Source organism: Panthera tigris, chromosome D2 (assembly GCF_018350195.1).
Source record: "Panthera tigris isolate Pti1 chromosome D2, P.tigris_Pti1_mat1.1, whole genome shotgun sequence".
Taxonomy (NCBI): Eukaryota; Metazoa; Chordata; class Mammalia; order Carnivora; family Felidae; genus Panthera; species Panthera tigris.
Window position 1 is genome coordinate 13,037,366 of NC_056670.1, and position 22,072 is coordinate 13,059,437.

At 43.3% G+C, this 22,072-nt stretch overlaps 1 protein-coding gene across 3 annotated transcripts in view; it reads right to left on the bottom strand.

Moving 5' to 3' along the window:
- Positions 1 to 22,072, bottom strand: part of TBCE (tubulin folding cofactor E) — a 91,515-nt gene that overhangs the window by 14,208 nt on the left and 55,235 nt on the right. For all 3 annotated transcript variants that reach the window (XM_042961307.1, XM_042961308.1, XM_007086038.3), the window contains exons 4-7: positions 11,497 to 11,682; positions 6,175 to 6,263; positions 2,246 to 2,345; positions 152 to 254 (exon numbers count right to left, since the gene is read on the bottom strand). In XM_042961307.1, the coding sequence (XP_042817241.1) occupies positions 152 to 254; positions 2,246 to 2,345; positions 6,175 to 6,263; positions 11,497 to 11,682 (478 nt within the window). The remainder of the gene's footprint in view (positions 1 to 151; positions 255 to 2,245; positions 2,346 to 6,174; positions 6,264 to 11,496; positions 11,683 to 22,072) is intronic.

Sequence of the window (22,072 nt, forward strand, 5' to 3'; positions counted from 1 at the left end):
CTCTGTCTCTCTCTGTCTCAAAAATAAACGTCAAAAAAAATAAATAAATAAAATAAAATAAAATGAAGGCACAGTTGTGCCTCAATTGCCCATTAAGCCAAGAATTTAAAATTTCTTATCTCTGGGTAATAAACTAAAGAAATAGGATTACCTCAGCCCATGTTATTCCTGTTCGGTTAAGAACCAAAACCTTCAGTGCAGGAAATGTTCCAGCTAGAGATGGTGAACCCGAGGGAAAGCGTAGCTTATTCTCACTGTGTAGAAAAAGAAGACACAATGTGCTGAATGCTTGCTCTCCAGTAGGCCCGAGTGAAAGTCATAGAAAGCAACAATTTGGGATTTAATATGAGGCGTTTGGTTTGTTTCAACCTTAAAATGAAATCAAAGGTGCCTGGATGGCTCAGTCGGCTAAGCATCCGACCAGGTTTTGGCTCAGGTCATGATCTCACGGTTCATGGGATCGAGCCCTACATCGGGCTCTGTGCTGAGTATGGAGCCTGCTTGGGATTCTCTCTCTTTCCCTGTTTCTCTGCACCCCGCCCCCTGCTCATGCTCTCTCAAAATAAACATTTTATTAAAAAATGGAATTAATTAAAAACCAAAGGAGTCCAGACTATCAGTCCTACTGATACACTATACCAGAGGCTATAATTTTGCTTCTTCAGAGTCTCTAAACCCCTCTTTTCCACTAGGATGGATCAAATAAATCACCACCTTTTCAATTTTCTCTCATGATCCTCATCTCAGGACTCAATCCTGACGGTCTTTTTTATTTACTTAAAAAATTTTTTTCAATGTTTATTTTTGAGAAACGGAGACAGCACAAGCAGTGAAGGGGCAGAAAGAGAGGGAGACACAGAATCTGAAGCGGGCTCCAGGCTCTGAGCTGTCAGCACAGAGCCCGATGTGGGGCTCAAACTCATGAACTGTGAGATAATGACCTGAGCCGAAGTCAGACACTGAACCGACTGAGCCGCCCTGGCTCCCCCTGACAGTCTTTTTGAAAGAAGATACCATTAAAACATGTTAGCCCTTATTTCCAGAAGAGGAGACACCGTGGGTCAACTTACACCCTTTGCTCTATTTGAAGCACAATTAATTTAGGCCTGACCATCTACTATAACTGAATCTGCCTGAACCAGGCACAACCCACCTATCTATGTAAAGCTGGCTCGAGTAGGAAAGGGGATGCCTGGCTGAGGCCTTGGAAAATAAGGTTCAGAGATTGAAACTTGGGGCGCCTGGGTGGCGCAGTCGGTTAAGCGTCCGACTTCAGCCAGGTCACGATCTCGCAGTCCGTGAGTTCGAGCCCCGCGTCGGGCTCTGGGCTGATGGCTCAGAGCCTGGAGCCTGTTTCCGATTCTGTGTCTCCCTCTCTCTCTGCCCCTCCCCCGTTCATGCTGTGTCTCTCTCTGTCCCAAAAATAAATAAAAAACGTTGAAAAAAAAAAAAATTAAAAAAAAAAAAAAAAAAAAAAGAAACTAAGCAAGAATTTGAAAAGGCCTGGAAAATTATGGCGTTAGTGAAACACGTATCTTGATGGCAAATCCTTATCAGAACTGAATGAAACAGCAGTCCGGTGAAATTATTCATTCCTAAAGCAATTAAATGCTAGAAACTTCAGAATGGAGAAGCACTTTTTTTTTTTTTTTTTTTTTAAAGATTTTATTAAGTAATCTCTACACCCAGCGTGGGACTCGCACTCATGACCCCAAGATCAAGAGTTGCACGCTCCAATGACTGAGTGAGCCAGGGTGCCCCCAACAAGCACTGTTCATAGCACCTCTCCAATTCTTCAGTTAAATACCAACTCCTCCAGATGGCCCATCCTTCATGGTTAGGCTCACGAAAAATATGGAGATCTTGCTCAATAGGCCAACCCCCCCCAGCCAATCAAAGGAAAACACATTCCACCCCCCCACCCCCAAAAAGGGATACCTGGCTGGCTCAGTCAATAAAGCGTGTGACTCTTGATTTCAGGATCGGGAGCTGGAGCCCCACATTGGGCACAGAGACTAAAAGTAAGTAAAACACACCCCTATAGTGAGTCACCTCGTGTGACCATTTGAAAGACTACAATAACCAAGGAATATTAAATACTAAGTCAAAGAAAAAGTTAGAGTAAGTAAAGTCTTAAGTTCCAGTAAGCTGTCTCCCCCCTCCTTCCCACAGCGATGTCGTGAGGGAACAAGGAAAGATCAGGAGTTTTATACTAGGTGACAAATGGACGTCCAAGGGTTCATACCTGAGATTGAGAACTTCCAGGTGTTTGAGCTGATCAGCAATACTTAGGACTTCATCCCATGAGGACAGCAGGTTTCTTGACAAATCTACCCTTCTGATATCTCAAAGCACACATTAAGAAAGAGTAATATAGAAAGATTCAGACAAGACATAACAGTAGTTACCTCTTAATTCTGGAGCATGGATTTTTATTTACTTATTTATTTTTTACCTTACACTCTCTATCTTGCTTGAAATTTTTTTTCCTTTTCTTCCCTTTACTTTTCCCTTTATTTATTTATTTATTTTATTTGAGAGAGAGAGAGAGAATTTTAGCAGGCTCCACGCTCAGCATGGAGCCTGACATGGGGCTCAGTGTCACAGCCCTGGGATCATGATCTGACCCAAAATCAAGAGCCAAATGCTCAACCAAGTGAGCCACGCAGGTGCCCTACTTTTTACCTTTTTAAATCACATAACTCTTGCTTCAGATCCTGTGTCTCCCTCTCTCTCTGCCCCTCCCCAGCTCATACTCTCTCTCAAAAATAAATAAACATTAAAAAAATATTTTTAAAAGGAGGCACCTGGAGAGCTCAGTCCATTAAGTGTCTGACTTCAGCTCAGGTCATGATCTCACAGTTTGTGAGTTCGAGCCCCACATCAGGCTCTATGCTGACAGCTCAGGGCCTGGAGCCTGCTTCGGATTCTGTGTCTCCCACTCTCTCTGCCCCTCCCTAGCTCACACTCTGTCTCTCTCTCTCTCAAAGATAAATAAAAAAATTTTTTTTAATTAATCACCCAATTCTTTATTTAGAAATGAAAGTTTATCATATACTGCAAACTTAAGACAAACATCTACAATCGAGTAAATAAGAACCAAATGTTATAACCAATGCTAAGCCATCCTGAGGATGTCCAACAAAAAGAGAAAAGAGAACCGTGTTAGTGACTGATTTATTAAGCACCTAAGGTGTGTACCCGCAGGCCTTGTCCTGGGCACTACCTACGGCTGCGGCCTCACGGCAACGCACACGCCTTCTCCTACGGTGCATCATTCTGCTCTGCAGGAACCTCCAAATCACGAGTGGCATCCCGAGGACACGCAACAGGGGTTAGCAGGGACAAATGTCCCAAAGTGCTACGGAGGATTTGGGAATTCAGGGGATAAATTAGGAGGACGGAAAGAAAAAGGCACCGAGCTGAATCCTGGAGGGGAGTGCCATGCCGTCCAGAAAGGCACAGCTTAGCAGAACCCCCGGGGACAGAGAAATGGGAAGAGAAGCTTGGAGCAGGACGGGGCGGCTAAAGGAGAATCTTGGATACTACTCTGCTATGGAGGGAAATTATTCAGTTCATCCATTTATCCCGCAAGTGTCGGGGCCCGGAGTATAGCAGCGAACACAACCGTCTCACTGGGGGAGACGGCGTCAAGCACGTGGCTCTGCAACATGCCAGGTACAGACACAGGCTCAGAGTAACAGAGCAAAGGACAGAGGAAAGGGGTGTGTGGGGGCTGCATATACACTGGTGGTGAAAGCCCATCTTCTCTGTGAAGGTGCCACTTAAGCGGAGCAGCTCAGCAAATGAAGAAATGCCATCTTGGAGAAGAGCATCCGGGCAAAGAGAATGATACAAGCAAAGGCCCTATGGTTATAGAATGCAGGTGACCTACGACAGGGACAGCGAGCTCCAGTGTGCCTGGGCGGAGGGGGTGCGGGGTGCTGGAAATGCGGTCACATGGGCCGCAGGGGCCAGGCCACATCGCCAAGGGCCCCGCAGGCCACTACATAATCTCGGCTGGTCCCTGACCGAAACGGGAGGTACTGGGGGGTCAGGACCCTCCTGCGACCGCTGAGCTGGGTGCTTTCACACCCCACGGTCAAGCTCCAGCCACCTTTCATTTCCATGACGCTGCTGACTAGGGGCTGTCGGGGTTCCTTAGAAACAGTGAGTCCAGTATCCTTCCCTCAAAGTGTAGGCCAGGATCATAAATATACCTGCTAGTCTGCCCAGAGCACATGGACGCCTGCCTTCTGAAATCAACTCCAAACTCTAACAGTTTCACGCAGCGCCCTCACGCACGTGCACACACACGCACTGCCCCTCGTGCACGCACAGTCCAAGGAGCTCCTGGCGTTGCACGGTGCCTGCTCGCAGGGACAGACCCTGCGCCCCGTGCAGAGTCAGCTGCTTCCCAGCCCGGCAAGCTCAGGGCCCCGGCGCTCCTGCAGCTTGTCGTCGGGACTCAGGGAGGGACCTCGGAGGGGGCCACCGAAAAAGGATGACTTAATTACACACAGGCAAAACTTCCACTTCAGGCAGGAATTCAACCAGGAACCGTGAGACATTCATCACCACATCTGCAAATATCAGCCGTGACTTGATTATCTCACGAAACCTCATTGCTTCTAGTCTGGGGGACGCTTTCCCCCCAGGAGAGAGCCACGTGAAAAAGCAAGATGCTGCCTCTCTAGCACACGGCTGACAACTCTGAGCAATCCAACTGCAAATGTTCCCAAACCCACCTACTGGCCACATCTTTTCTGATATGTTGAAAATAAGTCTTGAGCCACCCAATTCCCAATCTTCTCAAATCATTGGGGAGCCGGCCAGGCAGATCACAGAACGTTCCAGACGCTGCCGTGGCATCCCCTACCAAACTACACCCTCCGCCTCAGTTCCCTTAACCAGGGAGGAAGGGACCACGTTGGTTCAGCCCACGGGGGCGATGGGAAGGGCTGCTCACAGGCAAGGTGACCAGGTCCCGACCGACCCGCAGGCTGAGGAAGTAAGACACCCAGACATGCTGGCCGGGGAGCTCTGCTCTGATTTCGGTCACCATAAAGGATACACCATAGGTGTAGTTAGAAATAGCTGGCTAAAGGGGCACCTGGGTGGCTCAGTCGGTTGAGCATCCTTCCAACTCTTGATTTCAGCTCAGGTCATGATCCCAGGGTCTTGGGATTGAGCCCCATGTCAGCATGGAGCCCGCTTAAGATATTTCCTCCCTCCCTCCCTCTCTCTCTCCCTCTTTCTCTCAGGGAGCCCGAGTGGCTGAGTTGGTTAAGCCTGACTTCAGCTCAGGTCATGAATTTCATGGCTCCTGAGTTCGAGGCTCTGTGCTGACAGCTCAGAGCCTGGAGCTTGCCTCAGATTCTGTGTGTGTCTCTCTCTCTCTCTCTCAAAAATAAACATTAAAAAAAAAATGTCTTTAAATATTCTGTCTCTCTCTCTCTCTGCCCCTCTCCCCCACTAACATGCCCTTTCTAAAATTAAAATTAAAAAAATTTTAAGTTAACTCCCATTTGCCAGTGGGAGTTGTTGTGTTTTTAAACTTATCTCCCATATTTTTAGTTGTGGGCATGAAAGCAACGTAGGGCAAACACACACACCCCACTTCTAGGAGAAGGTAGAGAGAAGAGATTATAAGCCCTGGAAAAGCCTGTTTGGAGGTATTGTGACAGATGCACGCAGCTGCCTGAAACAGGAGAGAGGAGTCTGCTCGCTCACAAGGTGGCGGTCCAGGGGCCCCGGGGCTGGTGCAGGGGCCCTGTGATGCGGTCAGGCTCCTCCTCTGCTGGCCCAGGCCGTGCTGGACGGTCATCTTCACACAAGACGGCGGCTGGGCCCTGGGCGTCCTGTCCACACTCGAGGCAGGGAGCAGGGTAAAGGCTCTGGGCAGAAGGCAGACGCCAGCCAGGTCTGGCCCCTCATAAGAAGCCCTGTCCAGAGACTTCTGCTTGACATTTCCTTGGCTGGGGCATGCACACTGCCTCACCTGCAGGCAAGGGGGCCTGGGAAGGCGAATAACTCACCCGGGCAGCCACTGCACCCGGTGAAACAGAGATGCCCTTAGGAAGACAGCTGGGGACAACAGACACAGGGCAGGCGACTGGCGGGGGTGTGGCACCAGGGCCAAGCCCAGCGTCCGATACTCCGTGAAAAGGATACTAGGACACGCTTTGGCAATTTCTCCTTTGTCGCCGGCACAACTCACCACGCAGTTCCTCAGAGAAATTTCCTGCAGCTTGCTCAGCTGACTGCATGAAAAAGAGTTCACACGTATGTACAAGCATGTACATGTCCCCTGGCTCTTTAAAACCTAAAAAGCATTTCAGGCATATCAAAAGTCACCAAAAATAACAAATACCGGCACCCACCACCACCCACTTTAAGAAATAAAGCTTTAGGGGTGCCCGGGTGGCTCCGTCGGTCGAGTGTCCAACTCTTGATTTCAGCCCAGGTCATGATCTCACAGTTCATGAGTTCGAGCCCTGCGCTGGGCTCTGTGCTGACCATGCAGAGCCTGCTTGGGATTCTCTCTCTGTGCCCCTCTCCCCCACTCTCACTTTCTCTCTCTCAAAATAAACAAATAAACATTAAAAAAAAAAAAAAAGAAAGCTTTAAACTACAAAGAAAAAAAGCAAGCATCACACACACTACAAATAGAAATGAAGTCCTCTGCGTTCCTCCCAGAACATTTCCCTTCCTTCTCTGCTCCCTTTGGATAACCAGTATCCTACACTTGGTGTTTATTTAAACTTGAGCATTGAATAGTTTTACCACACGTTTGCATACCGCTAATTATAGTATTCCATGTATAATGAAATTTGATATAAACGGTATTCTACCATATATATCCCCCTCCAACCTTTTCCCCGTCAACAGTATATCGGTCAGCAGTGAGATTTAGCTATACTGACCCTTGTACTCTAGAGCCACTCATTTTTATACATGATAGACCACAAATAATTTATTTACTCCTCTGGTTATTCCCAACCATGCTGTGTACCTGCTGCTCTCACACATGAAAGTCTCTCTAGGGTTACATCCTGGAGAGCGTGCGTCCCTTCAGCTTTATTACGTAATCTCTGAAGCCACTTCTTCTGTGCAGAGAATCTGCGTTTTCTACTCATTCAAAGAGCCCGTGTGTCTAGTCTCCGAAGAGTATCTAGAACGTGAAATCTGAAGACCCATCGCCGGGGTTCAAATCCCAATTCCACTACTTCCTTTGGACTTCAGGAAGTTAAAATCCCTGGGCCTCCGATTCCACAGCTTTAAAATGCTGTGGCATACACACGTGTTTACAGCATCATTACCGCAGGAGCCCAAGGGTAGAAACAACCCAGGAGCCCATCGATGGATGATCGGATAAACAAAGGGCAGTGCATCCACACGGTAGAATACTACTCAGCCTTAAAAAGGAAATTCTGACATACAATACACTGTGGGCAAACTTGAGAACATGATGCTAACTGAAAGAAGTCAGTCGCCAAAAGACAATACCGTGTGATTCCACTCACGTGAGGTTCCCAGGAGTCAACTTTGCAGAGACAGAAAGCAACATGGTGGCTGCCAGAGGCTGCGGGTGGGGGAGGGAAATGAGCTGCTGTTTGATGGGGACAGAGTTTCAGTTTGGGAAGGTGAAAAGGTTCTGAAGGTGGAGGGTGCTGACGGCTGCACAACAATGTGAATGTAGTTAGCACCACCAATCTATACTTAAAAATGGTTAAGATCGGGGGCACCTGGGTGGCTCAGTCGGCTGAGCGTCTGACTTCAGCTCAGGTCATGATCTTGCGGTTTGTGAGTTCGAGCCCCGCGTCGGGCTCTGTGCTGACAGCTCGGAGCCTGAAGCCCGCTTTGGATTCTGTGGGTCTCTCTCTCTGCCCCTCCCCAGCTCATGCTCTGTCTCTCTCGCTCTCAAAAATAAATATTTTTTAAAATGTTTTTAATAAATAGACAAATGTGGGGCGCCTGGGTGGCTCAGTCGGTTAAGCGTCCGACTTCAGCCAGGTCACGATCTCACAGTCTGTGAGTTCGAGCCCCGCATCGGGCTCTGGGCTGATGGCTCAGAGCCTGGAGCCTGTTTCAGATTCTGTGTCTCCCTCTCTCTCTGACCCTCCCCCGTTCACGCTCTGTCTCTGTCTCAAAAATAAATAAACGTTAAATAAATAAATAAATAAACAAACAAATGATAAAAAACTGACAACCTTTGAGGGAAACACTCAGATGAAGACACAGGTACTTACTATTACAATCATCAGAATCTGGGGGAAAGGCAGCAGCAAAGGTCTAACACAGAACCTTCTAAACCTGCTCAGTTCACAGCGCTCTTGGTGTTTTACTAATTTTTTCAGTGTGTCCCTGAGACAAACAAAACACCTCAGTTTCCATTTAGTAAGTAGTTAGGGCCAAACAACTTAACTATTTACGTCCGTGAACTTAGTGTCAGCTGGGCCCTGCACAACTTCCCAAACCCTGGAATCAGATTGGACATCACTATCTCCATTTCTTGTTTCCATGATGATTTTCAGGAGATGCTTGCTTTTTATCACAGCCATCACCAAAAACCTAGCTTTGCAGGGATAGGACACCCACAAAAGGAACCGCAGGAATATCATGAAACTGAACAACCTCAAGCTAATAGCTTGCTCTGTGTCCAACAGAGGTCACCATTCCCCTCTAAAGTTAAAAATACCCTGCTGTGCCAGTGAGTTCACTGCAGTGCCCGGGGGACCTCACTCCAAAGCCAAAGCCATGTCCAAGAGAAATCCCACATACTGGTTTTTCTTTTTTTAATCCAATTTTTATAAGTCTTAGTGGTACAAACTCAGAGCTGGTCAGCTGGATATTATTAAGGAGGTAATATGATGGCTTAAAGTAGAGGTTTCTTTCCATCCTTAACACAGATGACTGAATTTCACTGCACAATCTCACTTGTTATCCCCAGCAGCTCTAACAGCTTAGGTAATGTTTTGCAAATGAAGAAACCGAGGCTTAGAATGAGGCATACTAGCTCTAAAAGCTAGAAAGTGTCAGGGTTAGAAGTTGGCTTAGCTGACATCTGAACCCAGCTTGACTCCATCATTGGTCATTTCCAAGAAAGTCACTGGCAATTACTGAACACAATGATGCTCAAATAGTAGGGTCATTCCCCCCCCCCCACCCAAATTCTTGAGTTATACAGTTGTTCATAAGCTAGGGGAGAAAAATAGGTTTGCAATTTGTCAATATTGACAGAATCGTGGTATTCTCTGAAAGAGATTAACCAGTAAGAAAAAACTGTGCCTCTTTTGGGGTAAAAGATACCACAATATGTGCATTTTTTTCATTACTTGCATTTTAAATGGAAAAAAATAAAGCCAAGAAATCCAACCCTATGAAGCACATAGTTCTTCAAATCTAAGTAAACCAGTAGGATAAAAAGCAAAAAATACTCATGACCGTTATCTCTCGGTGGTGGCATTAAGTCATAACCTCCTTTTGTTCAATTTATAGTTCCTAAATTTTCACCAATGAGTGTAAACTGCTTTGTGATTTACTGTCAAGTTGTTGCGTTTTTAAAAATCTCAATTTATGGGGCGCCTGGGTGGCTCAGTCGGTTAAGCATCCGACTTCAGCTCAGGTCATGATCTCACGGTCCATGAGTTCGAGCCCCGCGTCGGGCTCTGGGCTGATGGCTCAGAGCCTGGAGCCTGCTTCCCATTCTGTGTCTCCCTCTCTCTCTGCCCCTCCCCCGTTCATGCTCTGTCTCTGTCTTAAAAATAAATAAACGTTAAAAAAAAAAAATTAAAAAAAAAATCTCAATTTATTCAAAGTTTTTTTTCCTCCTTCACAGTTTTATTTTTTTATTGAAAAAAATTACATATAGGAAAGTATGTGCATTAGCCTACGTATACATAACTACACATCTCCGTGATTTTAAGTGAGTTTGCACAGGTGACCACCACCCAGATCAAGAAATAGTACAGGGTCGCCTGGCTGGCTCAGTTGGTAGAGGATGTGACTCTAGATATCAGGGTCGTGAGTTCAAGCTCCGCATTGGGTGTGGAGCCTACTAAAAAATAAAAAAAAATAAAGTGAAATGATAAAAAAAAAAAAAAAAAAAAAAAAAAAGACATAGTACATTCCCAGGACTCGGGAAGGCCTCTTTGTGCCCCTGACAGCTGCTTCTCCCTCCCCTTAAAACTGTCTATTCTGACTTCTAACACTATAGATCAGTTATGCCTGCTTTTGACCTTCATATACACGGCATCACACCACGTGTACTTCCTGGTGTCTGACTCCTGGACGCTATGTTTCTGAGATTTCACCCACACTCTTGCACAGAGCTGTTGTTCGCATGTTCACTGTTGACAGTACGCCACCGAATGAATGCAACACTATTCATCCGTTCTAGGTTTACAGATATTTGGATTGTTCCCGTGAATTTTCCCTTGTTGTTGTTTATGGGGGTCATCTATGCTACAAAGCAGAGGTATCAAAGAAATGAATTTATTCTTCAACACTGTCACCATGTGCACTCTATATTTTGTATTATGTTAAATATTAACAACAATAACAACAGATAAATAAGATAGCAAATAAACGTACTTAGAACAAAACCACAGTTTAATTCTTTCACTTGAGAAAGTAAAAGATTGCAGCCCTAATAAGCCACGCGGCTACAAACCTCCTCTCCACAGCGGCCACCAGGGGTCGCTACGAAGTCACCTCATCCAGGTCAGGGTCAAACACCACAACACTGACCATCAGTTGACCTGCATATCCTGGGAGGTTCTTGTGCACTTGTGTCTTTGTGGGAACACGAGCTTCTACTCACTCTGATTCAGATAGCGCGTTGGAGCAGAAAGCCCCTCTGCATAGAACCACAGTGTTCAGAGAGTTTCAGACAACAGAATGTTTGCATGCACAGTTCTACAATGGATTCTTTAGTGCCCCTCAGACTGCTACATAATAACCTGAGGTCCTTCTAAAAGCAAAAGCCCATGGTATTCTGATTCAGGTTTGGAATGGGACCCAAGATTCTGCAGTTTCACAAGCAGCCCATGTGACAAGGGTGTGCAGCCAGAGATGGAAGCTAACTCAGTTCTAGATGGCACCAGCATGCCACAAGGCAGGTGAGGCCTCTGCTCCCATTTCTGACTTATCTCCGGTTAGAAATGTCACCATGAAATAAAAAAGAACCGAAATGTCAGTCTTAGTTACTTATCATACAAGGCAGTCGGCATAAATATGAATAATGGGCAACCCAATGTTTCAATTCCATCTGGCAAAGCCCAACAACCCTATACCAAATTAAGAATTTTAGTTTCCCTGAAGACTTCAATCCTCAGATTCGTCTGATTTCAATTTGTGTTTGTGCAGGAAGGCCAGACCAGTTTGGGAGCAAAGTGTTGAGTATCAAAACACAGTCAGTCGGGTGAACTTCGTTCAATCCTGACCGGTGATGAAATGGTCAAAGTCAGTTCTGCCCTTATCAACTCTACATACCTTTGCTGTTTTACGACAGAGTCAAAACCAATAGTTTCCACAGGTTTATTTCCAATTGTAACAGGTTGCTCTTTTCCATCTTCCTCCGGTCCATCTTCTAACACGTAGCGATTATTCACTGCAGTGAGAAAGTCCACTCCAAAATTTACTTTGTTTGGACGAACAAAGGATCCTCCTGTTGGGTGCCTGGGGAAAAAGGAGAAATGGAACAGATGAAATATCATCAATGTGGACATTTAAACACAAGGACACATTTGAAAATCCTCTGTAAATTCAGTCTGCCAAGAATGTAAAATGTCTGCATTTACAAATTTGTTCACAAATATTTAGTAGCAAATAAAAGCAATCACACATTTTTTAAAGATTATCTTTTTCAGTAATCTCTACACCCAGTGTGGGTCTTGAACCTATAACCCTGAAATCAAGAGTTGCATGCTCTACCAACTGAGCCAGCCACACGCCCCAACGATTACATAATTTACAAAAAGAAGAGAAAGAAAATTTCATCTACCAGAATGGTCATAAATGCAACGTTCTGAAGGCCAGCAAATTTTTCTCTATGCCGAAAAATTAAAATCAGCATAAAAGGAAAATAATATACAAATGTATAATTGATATGATTCCTCAAAAAGGGTTGTGAGCTTATGCAAGCCTATCAAGTCCCAACAGGTCAACAAACAAGAAATAAGGAACAATTCGCACAAGAGGAAACGGAAGTATTAAATCCATAGGGGGAAGTTTCACCTTGCTAATTAAGAAATGCAAATTCAAATAATTAAATTATTCTTAACAAAACTGGCAAAAAATAAAGAAAAATCCTAACACCTCAAGGACCTCAAGACTGGATTTTTCATTGTATAATCCTACTCTAGGGAATTTGTCAGCAGACAATCATTTAAAAATAAAAACAGGGGCGCCTGGGTGGCTCAGTCAGTTGGGCGTCCGACTTCAGCTCGGGTCACGATCTCACGGTCCGTGAGTTCCAGCCCCGTGTCGGGCTCTGGGCTGATGGCTCAGAGCCTGGAGCCTGCTTCCGATTCTGTGTCTCCCTCTCTCTCTGCCCCTCCCCTGTTCACGCTCTGTCTCTGTCTCAAAAATAAATAAAAACGTTAAAAGAAATTAAAATAAAATAAAATAAAAACAAAATTGAATTTACAAAGCTTCTGTATAATAGCATTTATTTGTGACTGAGGAACTCTGGACACCATAAAAAAGCCCAGCTGAATAAGAACTATTAATTCAACCAGACAGATGCAGTCATTAAAAATTCTAGCTGTAACACTTAATGAAGTTACAAAATAATGTTGAGATTTTTAAAAATCGAACCAAATTGTACATGACACACGTATAGAGGAATCATATCCAGACAGAAAAGGACTGAATAAGGACACAAAGAAATGAAAACATTTAAAAAACAACTTGAACTAAATATATTTTAAAAAGCTTAAATATGGGGCTTAAACAGAGAATGTGGGAAGAATTCTACAGAAATATAGGATATTTTACCACAATTTCAGCTATTAGAGCAATTCTTAGTAATAACCTCTAGCAGGATTTAATGGAAAGACTAATTATATTACTGTGTGCAATGGCCACTCTGTCAGGCTTTCAAGAGAGTCAAAGTGGATCTTTGGACCCCTTAAATGTCACCATCCACTATTACATCATGGCAACAAGACCTTATTTTTAGAATAATCTAAGTATGCGCTATAAAACAGCCATACATGTTAATATTAATCACTTAAAAGAGTAAATGATGAAATACAGGAATGGCCAAAAATTACAAATACTATTTCGTCTCGTTACCTTTAACTCTTAAAGAAATTGAACCTTCCTAGAACTCACCAGAATTTAAAAGGATGAAAACTTATACTGATAAATTTTGACCATATCAACATACACTTTTTTTTTTAAGTGGGGTCACAGAGAGCACCACAATGTGAAAGGGACTTGTGATCCCCAGAAGTCAGAAGTAATGTCTCAGGGAAGCAGAAATGGCACAGAGGTCACTAGAGCCCCCCCCCCCCCCCGCCCAGAGTGTGGTGTCCTGGAAGGCAGTGACGAAAGGGGACGTAAAGGGGACGTGTCCAGTGCTATGGAAGGATGTGAGGGGACGGCTGAGGCTGGCCACCAAACCTAGCAACTAGAAGGTGACCCTGGTAGGAGCACTGGGGCGGCAGCCTGGCAGGTGAGTTCCAGAAAGGGAGAGGACACTGGGCCCAATGGCTACTCTCGCCCAGAAGGGCTTTACCGCAAAGGGGAGAAGGGCACAGGGCAATGGCTGAACAGAGGGGATTAAAAGAGGGAATGTCTTAACGATGGGAGGGTAGATCTGGTCTGTATGCTGTTGAAAATAATCCAATGGACAGGGGAGAATGGAAGACGCAGGAAATTAAATTTTCTGTCGCAGCAAAATCAAGTTCTGGGTCTCTACAGTATGTTGTGATATCAGAGGATCACTGACTAGTGGAAGCTTCCTAGAAAATATTACATTTTACCCTAGGATAGGTTCATGCTGTAAAAAAATGCAGTTCTGTTTTAAGAAGTGCAGTTACATTACTTGGCTAGAGAGCTCAAATACAGCTAGCATCACTTCTTAAAGAGTTCAAAGAGATCTTCTTTAGAGATTATCTAGGCTAGGACTCCTCAAACATAACCTAAAAAGCAGGGGGCCTGGGTGGCTCAGTTAGGTAAGTGTCCGACTCCTGGTTTCAGCTCAGGTCATGATCTCATGATTTGTCAGATTGAGCCCCACATTGGGCTCGGTGCCACTCTCCCTCTCTCTCTCAAAATAAATAAACTTAAAAGACAACAACACCTAAATATCAGAAAATCACTGAAAAATCTTACTGGATTCCACCCCGGGGATACTCATTCAGTGGGGCTGGGCTGGAGCCCAGGAATTTGCCTATTTAAAACAATACTGAGGACTCCTGGGTGGCTTAGTAAGTTAAACGTCTGACTTCGACTCAGGCCATGATCGCACGGTTCATGGGTTCAAGCCCCACACTGGGCTCTCTACTGTCGGCATAGAGTCTGCTTCAGATCCTCTGTCCCCCACTCTCTCCCTCTGCCCCTCTCCTGCTGGTTCTCTCTTTCTCTCTCTCAAAATACATACTTCAGTTGGGGATCCTGGGGTCCACTGTTAGAGAGATCATGGCTATGACCCAAAATCTTGGATTTCTGACTACTGGTGCACTGCTATCCTCTCCCACGTCTCTGTCTGGGCTTATAGATACAAATTAATGGCTTCTTTTGGTAAATTGAACACATTCCTTAAATTCCTAATTAACCTATACATTCCTCAGATGGGAGGCAGGATCAGGATAGACTGGGAACAGCTCTGGAGTCAGGCAGAGCTGGGATCCCCCAGGGCTCCATTACTCACTGGCTATATGACCTCAGACAACTGAATTTACATTCTCAGCCAGCTGCCTCAACTATAAACCCCTATCATCAAATGAGGTTATTTATAAGGATCAAATACACCATCACTACATTGCCCAGTGCAAGCCATCTGTCCTTTCCATACAGTACTGTATCTCATGTACCATTAAACATAAACCCACATGTTCTCAAACACTGGGATATCCCAGAAGCCATACTCTCTAAACTCAAGTGGCTGCCAAACTTGTTCAGATGGGCTCCTGCGGTGTAGAACATCAATGATGACATAATTTCGTGATACAAACTATGTAGTTTTGCTAAGAAAAAAAAAATGCAGTTACTAATACATGCAAGATAAAGTTCACACACGACATCGGGCACAAAGCTGCTATCTACTGCTACATAAAAACTGCCCCCAAAGCATAGGGGCTGAAAACAATGATTTACAGGGCGCCTGGGTGGCTCAGTCCGTTAAGTGTCCAGCTCTCTGGCTCAGGTCACAACCTTACAGTTTGTAAGTTCAAGCCCCACATGGGGCTTTCTGCTGTCAGCGCAGAGCCTACTTGGGATCCTCTGTCTCTCTTTTCTACCCCTCTCCCGTTCGTGCTCTCTCTCTCAAAATAACATGAAAAACAAATAAAAGCAATAGCCATTATCACGGCCTGTGAAGGAATGGAACTCTCTATTCGGGGCTCTGTCAAGTGCTTTGTATGTGTTGTTTAGTTTAAAAAAAACACACACAAATTAGAAACTGGAAGCAGCAAAACAAAAGGTTATTATAAAGGAAGATTAAAGGTTATTACAAAAAAAAAAAGAAAAAGAAAAACAAGCAAAACCCTCCAGAAATATGGTATCATTAATTTGTGAATTTCTCATCTGTAAAACATTTAACTTGTGCATAAAAGTTTAGACACCAATGCTTTGAATGTTCCAAAAGAGCAGCATGTATTGAGTAAGTAATATTACACAACTCAATACTCTGACAGTCTAGTAGGTGCTAAGAATGAGGCAAGGTGCTTTCATAATACAGATATCTTCATTTGAATAGGCTCATCTAGAACTCTTAGGTTTACTGGCAAGATGTGCTTCCAAGAAACAGAAATGCGCCCTCAACAAGGAACACTCCATGCCTCCGAGTAAGAGGAAATGGCGACATGCACCAGGCTGGATTTCAAAACCATGCAGCTTACTATTGTCTGCTAGGTGCTTCTCCTTCTCCTTTTTTGAACCAGAATATCGACTGCAGTTACTCGGACCCTCTCATCACTGCATGCTGGGTGTGAGGAGGGCCGATAACTTTTTACTTCCCAGACCTCTGGATCCAGGAGCTCCTGATGGGCACCTACACCAGAAAATGCATCCAAGGAGCCTCACTGGCACCTGGAAGTAGTTTGGCAACACCTTAGATTTCGAGCCAGGGCCAAAAGGGGTGAGACTCTTGGGGGTGAGAGGAGCGAACGTGACATGGGGAAGAGAGGGGAGTAATGGTGACAGCTGGTGAACTGTGGTAAGTTACTTCCACAGATGACTCCAAGCCCACATGCCCTTTGGCAATGGGATTTTGCCACTTGTCCCATCACCAAAAACCTATTCCCCGTCCTCTTGAATCTAGACTCACCCAGTGACTTGCTTTTACCAAAAAGGAGTGAAGCCTGAGCCTTAAGAGGCCTCGCAGCCTCCATTTTCACCCTCTTGGAAAACAGACACCATAAAGAACCTCATGCTAGACTATGGTGAAGGGCCGTGGGAAGAAAGAGAGAAACTGACCCATCCAGAGGAGTTCAAGCCCCACGCTGGGTGTAGAGATTATTTAAATAAATAATATACTCTTATGCCTCCTGAAAGGATGTGTATCACAAAAAGAACCTTGGGTCTAATGTGTATTCGACAAAGAAGGAGAATCTTTGTGGAATCTTGCAGGACAACCAATAGATTGGTAAAAAAGAATGGTACTTTTGTCCTACCACAGGCATCAAACAGGATCCTACGTGTAAATGCTTATGAAGATAAAGTAGCACAACAGAAGCAGTATTATCGAAAATAAAACATTTATGGAACTGTATAACATTTTCAATAAAATATTATGGTTGAAACAAATGCTTCAATAAAATATTATGGTGCTTTTTCTGAAGTAAATTGCAGAGATCGCTTTTGGATTATCTCCTTGCGTTTTCTGTCAGGGCAGCACACAAAGAGATCTTGTGTTTACTGCCAAATAAATGCTACTAATGGTAAACATCTCATGCGCACAAAGCTGAACGAAGCCCCAAGATGTAGTCAGGTGTTGAAATAACTCCAGACAGTTTAGGATAATAGTTTCTATATCTCAATCTATCTAAATGTGTACAAACAAGTAGGTTTTGCATCTAAGCGACAGTTACGAGAATCTCACATTTTTAAAACAGGTTTTAATTTACAAACTAGTGAAATCTGACATTCTAATGAAATGCAAGTATGAAATTTATCAAATAGTACTGGTTTGCCTTAAAGGAGTAACATGGGGGGGGGCGTGGAAATGGAGGAAGATTTGTCTTTTTTCTGTTTTTTGGAAGATCTATTTTTCAAACATTATGTGATTTAAATGAAAAAATAATCCTAGTGGCAGTAATCAAATGAGAAAAAAAATAATAAAAGGCACCCAAATTGGTAAGACAGAAATACAACTGTCACTATTTGCAGATGACATGATACTATATATAGAAAACCCTAGAGACTCCACCAAAAAAACTATTAGAATAAATCAATTCAGTAAAGCTGTAGGATACAAAATTAATACACAGAAATCTATTATGTTTCTATACACTAATAATGAAGTAGCAGAAAGAGAAATCAAAAAAATGATCCCATTTACAATAGCAGACGCAATTACCTAGGAACAAATGTAACCAAGGAGTGAAAGACTTTTACTCTGAAAACTGTAAGACACTGATGAAAGAAATTTAAGAGAACACAAACAAATGGCAAGATATCCCAAGCTCATGAATTGGAATAATAATGTTGAGATGTCCATACTACCCAAAGCAATTGACAGGTTCAATGCAATCCCTATCAAAGGACTGTCAGCAGCACTACACAGAACTAGAACAAACAATCCTAAAATTTGTATGGAAGCACAGAAGACCCAGAATAGCCAAAAGCAATTCTGAGAAAGAAGAACAAAGTGGATGTATCACAATCCCAAATTTCAAGCTACACTATAAAGCTGAAATAATCAAAAACAATAAGGTATTGGCACAGAACACACAAATCAGTGGAAGAGAATAGGGAGCCCGGGGGGGGCGGGGGCCAGGAGGGGGACCTCTATGACATAGGAGGCAAGAATACAATGGGGAAAGAGCAGTCTTACAATAAATGATGTTGAGAAAACTGAACAGCTACATCCAAGAGTGAAACAGGACCACTTTCTTACACAGTGTGCAAAAATAAATTCAAAATGGATTAAAGACCTAAATGTAAGGCCTGAAACCATTAAACTCCTAAAAGGAACATAGGCAGTAATCTCTTTAACAAGATTTTTCTGGATATGTCTCCTCAGATAAGGGAAACAAAAGCAAAAATGAACCATTGGGACAACACCAAACTAAGAAGCGTTTGCTCAGGAAGGAACCCATCAACAAAACAAAAAGGCAGGGCACCTGGATGGCTCAGTTGGTGAAGCATGCAATTCTTGATCTCGCAATTGTGAGTTCAAGCCCCACAGTGGGTGCAGAGATTACTTGAAAACAAAGTCTTAAAAACAAAAAGAAAGGAGAAGGCAACCCACTGAATGGGAGAAGATATTTGCAAATGACATATTCATTAAGGAGTTAATATCCAAAATACATAAAAAACATACAAGTCAACATTAAGAAAAAACAAATAATCAACTAAAAGATGGGTAGAGGACTTGAATAGACATTTTTCCAAAGAAGACACACAAAGGCCAACAGACACATACGAAGACACTCAGCATCACTAACCCTCAGGCAATGCAAACCAAAACCATAAGGAGACACCAGTCAGAACAGCTACCACCAAAAAGGCACTAAGTAGGTGTAGGCAAGGATATGGGGAAAAGGGAACCCCTGTGCACTATTGATGTGAATGTAAATTCATGTAGCCACTAAGGAAAACAGTATGGCGGTTCCTCAAAAAACTAAAAATTGAAATACCAGGGGTTGCTGGGTGGCTCTGTTAAGCATCTGACTCTTGATCTCAGCTTGGGTTTTAATCTCAAAGTCGTGAGCTGAAGCCCTATGTTGGGCTTTTAAGTTGGCATGAAGCCTACTTAAAAAAAAAAAAAAAAAAGAAAGAAAGAAAGAAACAAAAGGAAATACCATACAATCCAGCAATTCCACTGCTGAGTAATTACCCAAAGAAAACAAAAAACACTAGTTCAAACACACATATGCATCCCTATGTTTATGGCAGCATTATTTAAAATAGCGAAGATACAGATGCAACCTAAGTGTCCATCCATAGATGAATCCAAAAGAAAGATGTGGTGTAGACAGACATACAAATACACAATGGGATATTTACTCGGCCATAAAAAGACTGCAATCTTGCCATTCACGACAACACAAATAACACTACGTGTTCACGACAACACCCTAAAGGGGATTGTGCTAAGTGAAATATGTCAGACAGAGGAAGACAAACACCATATGATTCCACTTATATGTGGAATCTAAAAAACAAATGAACAAACAAAATAAGAACAGACTCCTAAACACAGGGAACTGGTGGTTACCAGAGTGGGGAGGAAGGTAGGGATAAGCGTAACAGGAGAAGGGGATGAAGAGGTACAAACTTCCAGTTAAAAACAGGTCATGGGGGTGACAAGTACAGTATAGGGAATATAGTCAATACTACCGTAGCAATAATACATGCTACATACATGTGTCTGTATGGTGACAGTGACTGCGTTTATTGTGGCGAGCGCTTGACGATTGACAGCATCGTCAAACACAATGTTGTACACCCAAAACCAACAAAACACTACATGTCAGCTATACATCAACAACAAAATACATGAAAAAGCATAAGCACGCAAGTTTAAAAACTAGCACAGTTATAATAAATGATAAAACAACAATGTAAAACAAATACCATGGTTTTCCTTTTTGTTCTTAAAAATCTACACTTTTTAAACAGTGGTAATGAATCATTCAAGAAGAAATCTTTATTACTCTTTAGTTCGGCTGCAGGCAGATGAAAGGAGTTGGAATGGTATGTATTAGGTAGTTGCAAAGTAGATGCTGTGCCCTTTACAGATCAAAGGATAACATCAAAGATCAGTCTCCTCTGGCACATTCCTGGAGGGTTTCTCAGAAAACAAAACGGCCCCACAAATAATGAAAAATGCCAGTTGAATGAGTGCCCACCAGTAACAATAAATCTCCAAAAATAAACTAATAATTTACATAGACTCCACAGAGATTCTAGATTAATATGGAGATGTTGCAACCCAACACCAAAATTCTGAACCCTGTCCAAAGAGAAAACATATGGGGAAGGAGCAGAAGGAGGAGGGTCCAAACGTTTTACTCATTAGCATTCAGCGTGTTCCAGTTCCTTCCTCTTCCTGCCCACCAAGTACAGATGATGCTAACAAAAGGACATCCTGATCATGGCCCTGGTAGAAGTGGAGACTCCCACAAACCCCTGTAATCGAGGCTCAACCTGTACCATTATCCCCAACGGGTAAATTCAGAGTGCCAGTTAAATTTGAATTTCACCATGCATTTTGTATATTTATTACCTGCATCTGGCAATCTTCAAAGGTAAAGGGTCCCCAAAAGATTACAAAATTCTCCATAGGAAGCATTTTCTCACTGGGGATTTAGATGCTGCATCCTGGGAAAGGCTGGGTCCCTGGGGAGACTCCAAAAAATGTTGTTGATCTTCATAACCTATTTGCTGCAGGCATGTTTAGAGCCTTTCAGGCAAGCTCACAGAACTAACTGTTCAATTTCACTCGACTATGTATATTGCTGTATGTGAGAAGTGACCTGGCGAACTCATGTTCCCAATGGAAAAACACTCGGTTAGCTAAGCATCTTTTTGTAGACTGCTCCTGAGTGATGCAATTTTTATTTTGCCCTGATTTATGGGAGTCTTCCAAGTATGAAATGCCTCTCTTCTTCATCTTTTGCAAGCCATCAGTACATTTAGTGACTTTTTAAAAAAATTCTTGCAACACTTTATACCACACCAGGGAAAGTAGTTTAGACTGATTCGTTAATGCCATCGCAAGAACCTCAAAATGCTTTACAACAATCTTTACGACAATCTTTATGGCACACACAGGATGAGTTCATCAAGATTGTATTTTGTAAGTTATCCAGGATTGTGCACAAAGTCTAAACAGTGTGTTTCCTCTGATGTCAGGTATTAGATTCCATTCACTGGTGCCAAAGAAAAGTCACTTTTTTTTTTTTTTAAGATTTTATTTTTGAGTAATCTCTACACCCAAAGTGGGGCTCAAACTTACAACCCGAGATCAAGAGTCGCATGCTCCACCAACTGAACCAGCCAGGTGCCACAAAAAGTCACACTTCAAGATTTTTTGCTCACCAGAAAAATTAGGTAACTGCTTGGAAAGAGGGCATTTTAAATAAAACCTGAGCAGTGGAAGGCTGTCCCACACAGTTCTGTTTACAGTATACTCTCTAGGTTGAAAGAAAAAACTGGAAATCACTCTGCTATCTAAGGGACAAGGTGCTGAGAACATCAAGGTTCATCACCTTAATTGAATGCCTCTACTCCCCAAGAAACAAGAGATGGAGAACAGCACCCAGGAAAGCGCTGCTGACCGGTTCATAGCACAAATTCTAGGAGAAACTGTAAACTAATATTAACTGGTAGTGTCCCAAATATTTATTATGGGTAATAGCTCAGGAGATCACCCTATTTACTGCAGGTTATATCAGAGATCAGGCTGCAACTACAGAGTGACACGAAATGATCAAAACCCAGGTTTAGAGGGGGCCTTAGGAGGCGATCTGGTCCACTCCCTAATCCTCTTCTGACACACTCACACCAACTACTGGGGGTGGGGAAAAAACCCCACAGAACGATCTTATTTTTAGAGGCCTCCAATGAAGAGAAATCCACAGCCAGGATTTCATCAGCTCAACTAAAATGCTATCTTCATAACCCATTGCCATATTTGGTCATCAGTGAAAAATATTAATGACACCTGTCA